Below are 12,177 nucleotides of genomic sequence, written 5' to 3'. Positions count from 1 at the left end.
ACTACCTCTGTGAGCTGACCCAAGAATTCCTGGTCAAGCTCTTCTCCCTGGTTGGGAGGTCTGTAGTAGACTCCCACCGTTAAGTCGCTTTCCCCTTGACTGCCTTGTACTTTAACCCAAAGCACTTCAGAGTGCCCCTCCCCTGACTCCTTGCAAATTGACGAGGATGTGTATCCCTCCTTAACATAGAGTGCCACGCCCCCACCTCTTTTTCCTATCCTGTCCCTCCTGTACAGCCTATAGCCCTTGACATTCACCACCCAATCATGCGTTGAGTCCTACCATGTTTCCATGATCCCCACTATGTCCGGGCTGGTGTCAGCCAGCAGGAGGGTGAGTTCCTCCTGCTTGTTACCCATACTATGAGCGTTTGTGTGGAGGCATTTGAGGCCTCCCGTGGATGTGTGTATTGACCCCCTAGTCCCAGCGTTACCCTGGCCCCTCTCTCTTACCTGTTTATTCACTTCGCTCATTGGTTTGGGCTGGGCTGTAGTTGTGGGTGCTGTTTGGTCTGGCAGTCTGATGTTTCCTCCGCCCTCATCTACCCCTTCCCCCGATGAGCCTAGTTTAAAGCCTGCTGGAGACCTAGCCTTCTCCCCCTCCTCTCTCTTATTTCTCCCTCCTTTTTTCTTTTCCACTTCATTTCTCTCTTCTCCCCCTTCCTCACTGGATGCAGTCATCTTTGCTTGCAAAGGGTGAACAACAGTTAAAAACTTGGACCCTTGGGCCTTGGACCCCCTTGGTCCCTTACACAGTCCCTTCCTGTACTCTCAGGCCTCTAGTCTTACACACCGCCCTTTCTCTGGGCTCCTGGTCCTACACATTACCCCTTCTCTGTGCTCCTGGGCCCCTGGTCCTACTTGCTGCTCTTCTCTGGCTCAGGGACCCTCTGGTCCAGCTTAGCCCTTCCCTGGACACCAGGACCCTCTGTAGACTCAAAGTAAAACAAAAATCCACTTGTCTGTAAAACTCAGTCCTTCTCTGCCCAGGAGCCTTGTCTCTGCTTCCAGGCTTGCAGAGTTGTTTATATAAATTCCTCTCACATTAAGAGCCCTGTTGCCTAGAGCTCCTCACCTTGTGGCCACCAGGAAGACACTACCTGACTGGCTCAGGCTCTGGGTTTATAATGCTCCATCCTGAGCCTCCTTCTAGTCAGGTGAGCCTCTCATTAGCCCCCTGTACTATACCTGCAAGCAGCCTCACAGGCTGCTAGCTCCCTTAAAGGAGCAGGCACACCCCAGTGCCCTGCTAAAGTGGGCAGGTCACTACTTAAAATGAATCAGTTAATGACTTCTTAAGTGTAATGTCTGTCAGGAGTCTCAGGCTCCAAACAACACAATTCTGTACTGCTACATACAAGTAAGATTTATTATACAGAGAACCTATCCTTCTTCTATACTATTATTTAAGAAAGTAAAACTCAGTTAATTAAAACACTTTACAAGGAAGCCAGAAACCTATTATTTCTGGAGTTTTTGATAATATGTTAAAATTAACTAAATGCTAAGAAAATATACACATATTCATGTTTGTTTTTATTTCTTCCATCAAAAAGGGGTCATAGCACAGGAAACAGGAGGGATAAGGGGAGGAAAGTTTGCCAAGTAGAAATAATTAACAGATGTATGGTGGTCTACAGGAAGAAATTGAGTGGGCGAGAGACTTAACCTGGGAGGGCTGTTGTGACAGCAAAGAGAAACAAAAGTAGTGAAATGATTGTTGGCTTGCACTGAAGTCCCAAACCTCTTACAGACGGACGTCACTTAACGGCATTTGTTCTGTCTCTTCCCACACCCTGCCTTAGCTGGATGACTCAATTCATGTATCCATTTCCCCAAACCAGGAACAATTCCATTGTGAAACAATATGTCCTGCACCACGATGTTCTGAAAAGAGCAGAAAAACTTAAAGAAAATGAAAATATTACTGTGCACAAGCTTTAACAAAAGAAAGGCCATTTAATATATAGCGTAAACTCAGAGCAATACATGGCCTGCCTTATGCTCATTTTACCCCACTAGTTTCAATGAATCAAAAGACAGAAGTACATTTATTTACACTAGCATGAAGTGGAGAAAGCCCACTGAATGGATGGAGATATAGTTATATACAATCAGCACACTGAAGCAGAGAATCACTGTATGAATGCAGGGAGAATTTACACCTAAAACTTTAAGCCTGTATTAGAGATAAGATCAAAACACAAAGACTGGGAAGGTTTAGCCTGAATGCTTTCATTTTGCCAGATGTGGAGCTAATGGCTAGTGCTGAAATTCAGGTTTCAAATTAACCTTACAAATCTGGAGAATTTGGAACTTGTTTTTTGGTTTTTTCCTGTTTACGAAAAGTTATCAAACAGATTGTTTCTATTTAACAAACAAGCAATAAGTTATTTCCATGTGGGACAGAGGCAAGGATATATTTTGCTAAACATATTGAAGTTAATTTGCTGTTACAGTACCTGTGTTTAATCAGAATGTTAAATAATTCATTTGGCACTGCAAGCTCATTCTTCACAGAAGTGAAACTCTGGAATTTGATGCATAACAGACTATGACACATTTTTTTTGGATTCTTATGGCAGGCCACACATTTTCTGCCAGTGCAATCGTTCTATCTATATATACATCAACCAGTCATCTGTATTTCTACAGCACCAATTACAACCAGCACCATTTAACATTTGTTACATGCAGGGAAGGCTTTGTAGAATTGATTAATAACATGAAGATAAGAGCTAGTACGGGTTTTTTTAGCACAAAAATATATCATTTCAATATCTTAAAAAAAATCCTTACAACTACCAGCAGGACATCTATTAAATTCTAACACATTCTTGATAACATAGGGACCTCTGGTCACTTAAGAACAGAGCAGTGATAACACCTGCTAACAAATTAAACACATTAGGTGGTTGGTGCATTTTTGGTAAAATTTTGCACGCTATTGAAAATTCATTATGTTCTCTCATGTAGCTACAGCTTCTATCAAAAACCACAACATTTTATGAATAGTTCTGGGTGCGGGGGGAAGGACGGAGCATGGTGGTGATATGCATAGATTTGACCCTTATGTGCAAAGAGGAGAACAGTAAGACATAGGCGCTATGCTGTTTGAGAGACCGCATTTTGCCAACCATAGATCAGAACAGGAAATCAGCACCTATGTAAATTCCAGTGACTGAAATTATTATATAAACAAAATGGAAACTTCTATACAACTTGGGCCTCTATACACATGCTCCGAGGCGGGGGGAGGGGGGTCTTAAATTAGAATGGCTCTGAGAGCCATTCTAATTAAAGTTCCTGCAGCTTCATGTGTATTCAGCATCCAACACTTCAAAATGGTAGCAGGGGTGCTTTATTAGTTAAAGCGCCCCCACCACCATTTTGAAATGTGGGGACACTGAATACACATGATGCGAAGGCTGTTGGAGCACACTAATTAGCAGGCTTCAGCAGACTTGGAGAAGACTCATTTAATTGTTTTGGCTCCAACGCATGCTAATTAGCACATGGAGCAGAAATCCATCATATGTTTAGGTGCCCCTTATTTTTACAGCTACTTAAACCATCTTTGCATATTCATACTTATTTATATGAACATGGATATGAATACTTTCAACAATGGATACTCTGTATTGTATTGATTGTTTGGGTTTTCAGTTACTGTGATTTTTTTTAATGCAAATAGATTTCTTGATTTTTTTAATTCTGAAGTATATTGTCATCAAATTATGTTCAACATAGCTCAATTTTTGGTTTAAGCTTCCTTGGTTTGATAGAAATTGTAAAAACATCTTTTTGCCTCTAGACTTGAAATTCCCCATTAAAAAACCTAATATTTTATTCACTCAAGCTTTATAAAACTCCTTTTTACACAGGGTTTTTCACAAACATGGTAATATGTTATTTAAGTGCTCCCTATTATTATATAGTCATACCTTGACAATCTGCCATTCTTTTTGTCTTTCTTTGTTTATATATTCAAAGTTGATCTCATCCTAAATGGAAACAGAATAATTCCAATTATTTTTTTTCAATTTTTTTAGAGTTTGTGGCCTAATTTCAGTAACTGCCACATTTTATAATCCCTTTAAGTCTATATTATTTAGTTTATGAGAGTCAAGGGTTTTTTTTGTGATATCTTCTATTGGAACACCTGGATAGTTGGGAGAGAAGTTTGACAAAATTGGGCACAAAACTTTAACTTATGTATTAATTTATTAATTATTTAATTTATTCTTGCACAGCATACATCACTGCAGACAACAGGCAATGCATTATCAGGTAGAGGTACGTTACTGTTGAATAACTGTTCTCCAATAAAAATGCTTTTCTCACAGGGAAGTCACATTCAAAACCAGACAAATGTTGATCCTATAACTTCACTTCATTAAAAAGAAGTAACTGTAAATTCTCTTGACAATACACAGAATCAAGTCCAAATAACTATATTTCCACTTCTAATACAGCAAAATCTACTGGGACTAGAACCATACAATCTCCTTTACACACATCAACATAAAATTAATCTATTATGTCTGCAGTTAAGCCAAATGTGAGCCTGATAGATTTGGGCAACTCAGACAAAATATGTATGTGAACACACGCATGTGCATATGTAAGTATGCATATAAGCACACACAAGGTGGCTTTGGTCCAAAGTCTTGAAAGATAAAAATAACGAGTCTGATTGGAATGAACATAAATTGTCATTATTTGTTGGTTCACCAAAAATTTGACCAAGAACCTCAAGTCTATGTACATGATTTAATGAGATGGGATTAATGGGCTAAATTGATGGAGTGGTATGGCCTGCAAGTTTTTATGGAGGAGTCAGGATAGTAACATTATAATATGACAGACCTAGAAATGATCTCTGGTGCACATACTGTTCACATAAATGACTGTCAGTGGATGCATTTATATATTCACTTTACTGAGGAGTTCACTACTTAGTTCTGCTGTAAAGTGTTACCGTCTACACATGCACCAGTATTATGGCACAGTAAATTATTTAATTTCACTGCAGGAAATTACTGTTGGGGACAATACTATCTTATAGCTGAGTACTTAACTCCACCAAAATTCATGTGTAGATGATGACAGGGGCTGGCAGGGGCACGAGGGTCCTAAAGTGCTTGGGCAGCCTACTGCCCAGCCCCACACCTTAGCATTCTCATACCCCAGCCAGCCTCTCCACCACCCAACAGGGCTACCCAGAACCCATGGCTGATCCCACAGACCCTCTGCCAGCCCAGGGCTGCTCTGTTCTGGCTCAAATTGCTGTATTCCTGGGTGCATGTGTAGATGCTGCACCCAAGAACTGCTTACTCCAGCGCAAACTGAACAGGAATTTATCATGTTGCCTTAATAGCATGTGTAGATGCACCCAGTGTCATTAATCCAAATGGCTGGTGATTCATTTGAGTAGCTGGTCCCATGATGTGCACAAAAATAGAGACAAAGATTTTTTTTAAAGCTGTCAGACCCTGAAAAGCAAGACATGTCTTGCCTGTAGGCAGACATTTGGCTATGTTTATTAATAAAAGCTGGGATCTTACTATTCATGCCTACTAACAGAAAGTAGCCCATGATTATGCAGGTGAGAGCCAATGCTGGAAAGAGGAGTGAAATAAAACCCCTGGTGGGTCCCATCTTACAGATAATGAAATGTTTTGCTACCCTGGCAAAAATTGCTGAAAACAACCTGCTCCACACTACAGAACCTCAGACATATGAACAGTACTACACAGAAAAACAAAGCTCATGTTTTAAAATTTGGTCTCAAGGAAATTGCCAATCTTCAAAGGACAAATCAGGCAGAAGGCAAAGCAGAGTTGTATCCTATAGCCTAACTCATTCAGAGGTATATACACTTTTGTAAGCAACAGCTTAGTTTGGCAGATACTATCAACATTAGTCTATAAAGGTGCAACTCTGCCCTGCCTTCTGACTTCAGACTAACACAGCTATGGAATGAGTATCCTGGAGTTCTTGGAATGACCCATTTTCTCTTCTAGATTTATTCTTTTGTAATATATTGTTTGTTTAAATATTCAGAAGTGATTTGCATGAGGGATTTTGCTGAAAAAAATGTTGGGCTCTGAAATGATAATAGAACCCTGACACTGAGTTCAGACATTTATTCACACTCGCCATTCATGAAGGTCTTCAACAAGAATCCACTCGAGTCAATGAAATGGCTTTAGATTACGCCTTAAGTTTATATTTTAAAATTTTAAAAACCTATTTGGGATGCAGGTCTAACCTTTATTAAAATGGAAATTATAGTCCTCAGCATAAAATTATCATCAGTGCCTGCTCATCACAAAGTGCATAAAGACAGTGTTTCTTCCCTTGAATTCCCAAGATCCACAGGGGCAGATTGGACTGTGAGCGAGATTAAGCTCTCCATGTATGTTGCTACTTAAATGAAAACAGTCCATTATTAATCACTGCTGCTTTTCCTCTGGCATTAATTAAAAATATAATGGGGGGAAATTTGAGGAGGGAAATATTCATAAAGTAAAAATATTAATTTCAGGTAAAAATCCTGTTAAGCAAAAAGGCAAAGAGTACTTGGATCAATTAAATTTCTCAAACAGTAAATCACCAAAGCTCCTAAGGGGTCATCCAGAGAAAATTAAAGTGCCACCAGCAGTCATTTTAAACAATTTATGAAAAGCAGGTAGGGTGTCTGGAGATAGGAAAGAAGTTAGTATAGAATCAGTCATTAAGATGCATGCGAGGGTTGATTCAGAGAATTCCAAAGTGTTTATGGCAGTGTAAGAATGATGTTGTAGCCAAATGCACCAAGTGCCCTCACGGCAACTATAAGTATAATAGGCAACCACCGATCCTCTGGATCATGGTGTATGCATAATAGGTCTAGTCAGGTGCCTGATATATTTGTTTGTACAGAGTCTTAAGACTGTCACACCAAGACATTTGATGCATACTCCTAGGCAAGAATATGGAGTGCAGGCTACGCATTTCCCCTTTAGACCACTGGGACCAAATCCAAAGGCTACACTAAGTCCAGATGTTAACTGCCCCAATGGCTTTAGCTTCTGCTAGACAGCAACAGGTAAGAACTGCTGCTGACTGTCTAATACTTCAGTGAGGGCATGTTTCTGTCATGGTGATGTCCTTTAGCCTTTCTCCAACCAAGGACTACCCAGAAGTCAGTAAGCTAGGGTTTTTAGTTGCCCTATACTCATCTTATTCTGGAGGTTGCAACATTATGGTATTTTATAGAAGCTACCTTGCCACAAGTAGCCCCACAATGTTGCCATATCAGGACATACAATTATTTCAATTTCATAGATGTTAGGGGCTGGAAGGGACCTTACAGATCATCGTGTCCATCCCCCTGCATTTGGGAAGGAAAGACTGCTGGGGTCAGATGAGCCTAGCGAGGTGGGTGTCAAAATGCTTTCTGATGGTAACCAGGGTAGGTAACTGTACCACCTCTGGGAGGATGGGACCACTGGAGTTTGCACTGAAAGTGCTCCTTTAATCTTGCAGTTTTCCCTGTGCACCACCCCCATCACTGATCAGCAGAGGGGCCCCAGCAGCCCCGCTGCTTGCTGTCAGTGATCATGGTGTATGTCAGAAATCATAGCTTGGAAGTGAAAACTGCAGTTTTAAATATGCCATAGTTTTTGCTTCCTGTCTGGGCAGCAGCAAGCAATGGGGCCACCAGGGCCTGTCCACCAATCAGCAACAGAAGGCAAAAATAATGGCATATTTAAAGCCTCTGCCAATCAGGGACAGGAGCGGGGTACATGGGGGAAGCTGCAAGATTAAAGGAGCCACCATGAAGCGCACTTCCTGTGCAAACTCCAGTGATCCTTACATATAAAACTTCATGAAAGACGAACCAATTTCATGAGCTAGATCCCTAAACCCAAAAGTTTACAATCTAAGAAGTTGATATGCAAGTATGGACTGTGATACTTGTACAGGAGTCTGGAATCCACCTGTTGGCTGGAACAATGCATACACTGACCGCACAAAGACAAGAAATAGTGAAGTGGTGTCACACTTTTTGTTTATCATCAGATATTCCTTACTTTGATCCCCTATCATTCTTATAGTTAATAGCCTATGCCTATCTTAGCTTATACACTATATTTCATTCCATTCTATTCCATGATCCTTCACATTCCTCCCTTGGTCATCATCTGTTCTAACCCTGGCTTATATTCAGTCACTACTTCACCCATTTTTCTTTTCTTCCAGTTGCCTTGGTCTGTCTTATTATCCTCAACTACTGACACTTTATATCCAACGTCCCAAGCCTCCCTATTTCCCTCCCTGATACAGCAGCTTTGCCCATGACCCAAACAGAAGCACTAGGCTCCTCATTCCTATGTAGATCTTTCACCTTTTCCTTCTCTTGTTTGCTTCAATTTTAGATGAGGTTTCCTGACTTTTTACCTATTGGGGGTAGGATAATGTAAATCATGTTACTAATTATGAATTATATCAGCTATGAAATAATCAATGTTTTGCTGAAATTGTGTTATGAGAAAAAGTGAATGCCAAATGGCATTTCATTAGAAAAACCAGCAACAAGATTTCCATAATCTTTATATTTAATAAATCATGTCAGATTAACCAGAGACCTAATTTTTTTTAAATCAGTGAATGGAGCTTAGGGTTCATCATTAGACTAAAATACCAGGATAAGGATCTTTAGATTTAACACTCTTTGGGGAAAGGACTTTATTTACACTGTAGTTTTAGTTTTGCTGCAAGAAATCACATCTCTCTACATATCTATCAAATCATAAAGGTTTATTCTTCAGATAAATCTACTCATAGGCAGAAGGATGACTGACTGCAGGTTGAGAACTTATCCTCCAATTAACAATCATCGGTTAAAAAATTTTCTTATAGTTATTTGGTCCAAGGCAACCGCAGACAGTTCCATTATTTCTTTCCTTCCTTATATCTATTTGAAAAAGTTAAGTGACACAAACCCTATGCTGGCTCTCCCCTTACCTCCTTTTGTTACATCTTTTTGCAATTTGACAATGCTCTTTGTGTCTCTATGCTTATACATTATGTAGTGTAACATGGAATTAACCCTAACTAGAGCTCATAGGTGCTACTGTAATCATAACAACAACAACAACAATAAAAACAAGTTTAAAACACAGTTCTCCTGTCAGACGATCAGTTTCAACTCCCATTAATTTAATTAAGGAGTTGAAACTGACCTTCCCAGATTGGAATTAGTCCATTAAATTTTAATCAGATATACCTAAACATAAATGACATCAATGTTAATATGATCTACATTTTCCTAGAAGACCTTTCAGCCTAACACATATATTTCCAAGGCGTATCAGAAGAAAACCTATTATATTTTATCTTAGCTTAATTGTGTCAGCCTGGACCTGTTAATATATTTAACCAAGCCAAACTATTTCATGATGTTCACTTATACCACATTCTTGATAACCAATTTCCAGTCTCCAGAGTGAAAAATAAAATGATTTTCATTGCACAGATCCCTAATCAGAGAGATCCCTGTTGGCTCCACATGTGCATGTTATAGCTTTCAAAGTCAATTGTAATGTATATATGCTGAACTGGGTCCAAGTCTATCTAAGGGAGGGTAACATACAAAGATTTCAGTGTTTTACTAACTTGGTCCACCTCTTTAAGGAGACCCACAATCATAACTATGGAAAACAGATCAGAAAATCCATGCATTTTAGAGAATGGTGGAATTCCAAAAGATTGTACTATATCTGAGGATGCTGCTGCCAGCCCATCAATCTTGTAACATAAAATTTGGAAACAATATGAATCTGAGGGTAATTTAGCCCTATGAATGCTAACAGTTGACATTTTTCTTTTCCCCTTTATGTGATGTTGAAGAAAAGATATTTCTGCTCTCAGTGGTGCAAACAAAAGCATGACCCATGAGAAATAAATAAATAGGTAAGTAAGTATTCATGAGATGTTCAGCTTAATAAAACTGACCACACAGGATGGAGAAATGTGAAGACTTATGCCATGTTTCTCAACTCATCATACCATACTGCACTTTTAGCGAGAAAATTCCTACCGTCATTAGAAAAGACCAATACCACCATACAGCTAACACTCCCTTAAAAAAATCTAACATGTTCATTCCTGTTATGTTAGTATAATAATAATAATAATAGTAAACAACAACAACAACATTTAAGCATGCTCTAAGCTCAGTGGCACTATGTCCTGACTGACTCAGGAGCCACCTAAACCAGAGAAACAATGTACACCACCAACCTGTGTGAACTATGACAGAACACACTCCATTTCAATGTAAAGAACCCCCCAGAGTACATTAGATGACATTAGCAGTTTCTGTTCCAGCTGTTGCAGTATTCATGACTGCAGGAAAGACATAGCTAATATATGCAGTCAAAGAAAAAAAATAAAAGCCTTTGCTAATATTTTACACAAGGAACACAGGTAATGATTTGAAGAGTCACTTGTAGCTCAGAAGCCATGATTTGAGTATCGCAGTTCTAGCTCCATCCAGTTGAATTACAATGGAATTAAAATCTCCATGTACAGCATTCTTCACTCTATGAAATTCATACTATACTTATGTCTGCAGAAGAGGACAACAAGTCTATAAACCCATTGCTTACATCTTCATATAATTTAAAAGAACAGTTTCTAATGTTCAATTATTATATGGCAGCAACCGTAACATGAATACAATAAAATAATTCAGTACTCTTATAAAACACAACCTTTGGCCCATAGAGGTATTCAACACAATATCCTTGCACGGCTTAATTTGCTATAATACAACTTTGGGCAGTAAACAAACTTCAGTGTGGAGTATGTTGATCAAGAAAATAAGGAACATAGATCTTCTTTTCTGGCTTCTGTGCAAAGGATAGCTTTCTGTATGTTTTAATATAATAAATTACACATACAAGGGCCATTCTATTTCCCATTCTCTTTCAGAAAAAAACTGATTTTTAAAAACATTTCAACATGTTGTTGTAAAAATGTACTTTTATTCTGTGAGAGTCAAAATTTGTCTTGCACATTTTCTTGTACCTTTCTGAGGACAAACACTTGACTGACCTGGTCCATTTACTGCCAGTGGCTTGTGGGACATAACTGGACTGCTGCATTTAGAGTTTGCTCAATAGTCTATAAGCAACTTACAACAAATGATATACAAGGCTTTTCTTCTAGGTCAGCAGTTTGGAAACAGTCTTTCAGATTCAATTAAAATGTTTTATTTCCCTATTGGCCTGAGGATAATAAATGGAAGAACCTCTGTACTTAATATTTCTCCCCTTTAGAAATTCTTCAGATTACATGCAAGCAAACTGAGGTCTATTGTCAGTGACTAATTACTTCAGATTTCATTTACAATTGAAGGTTGTTGACAGGAATATGATTATTGTTTTGAAAGTAAACAGGGAAGTTAAGAATTATTCAGGTCAACCACAGAAATAGTAAATATAAAAGCACAGCAGCTTTTAGATGCTGCTGCTTCGAAAGTCAGTGATACAATACTTCTGGTATTAAAAATCAGGCAAGCAAATTGGCTAAGATGTGTGTTACGGCTATTTTGATAAGCACACAGTACAGAAGAAGCCCTGTTATCCAGCATGAGTGGGAAATGGTGGGTGCCGGGTATCTAAAAATTCTGGTTACCTGAGGCTGGCTGTTTTCAGCCGGGGGGGTGGGGACAGTGGCCAGACACAGAGCGGTGGCAGTGCAGGATGGACATTTCAGCCTGATGCTGTGAGGTGGCAGTGCAGGGTGGCGGGTGGTGGTGGCGCCCCGCCACACCTCACTGGCCAGCCAGAATTCCAGTTAATAGAGTATTCCAGTTAGTAAAATGTCAGATAACAGGGCTTTTACTGTACTTGGTTTAAGCCTGTTGAAATCAGTGAAAAGCCTTCATTGATTTCCTTGGCCTTTGGGTCAGACCCCTGAGAACTAACATACACTTTTAGAGTACTTAATTTGAATCCATCAGAGGCATAATGGGCCAGCTTTGCACCATAAGCAGCAACACCACACAAGACACCACTCACTGCTGTTACCTGTCAGCTCCATGTTCTTGGGGAAGCCTGACACAGGACACAGACTGTCTGACCCACAAAGAATCGCCCCCCCCCCCTAAAAAGAAACTGAT

The 12,177-nt window shown here is 39.5% G+C and overlaps 1 protein-coding gene across 1 annotated transcript in view; it reads right to left on the bottom strand.

Moving 5' to 3' along the window:
* Positions 1–1,514: 1,514 nt before the first annotated feature.
* Positions 1,515–12,177, bottom strand: part of CNBD1 (cyclic nucleotide binding domain containing 1) — a 67,857-nt gene continuing 57,194 nt past the window's right edge. Inside the window, exons 4-5 of the mRNA XM_019550145.1 lie at positions 3,944–4,003; positions 1,515–1,886 (exon numbers count right to left, since the gene is read on the bottom strand). Of these exons, the coding sequence (XP_019405690.1) occupies positions 1,764–1,886; positions 3,944–4,003 (183 nt within the window). The 3' untranslated portion in view covers positions 1,515–1,763. The remainder of the gene's footprint in view (positions 1,887–3,943; positions 4,004–12,177) is intronic.

This window comes from Crocodylus porosus, unplaced genomic scaffold (assembly GCF_001723895.1).
Source record: "Crocodylus porosus isolate Cpor-Errol unplaced genomic scaffold, CroPor_comp1, whole genome shotgun sequence".
Classification (NCBI taxonomy): Eukaryota; Metazoa; Chordata; order Crocodylia; family Crocodylidae; genus Crocodylus; species Crocodylus porosus.
The sequence above is the reverse complement of the archived record's forward strand: the minus strand, read 5'-3'. Positions and strand labels throughout refer to the sequence as shown.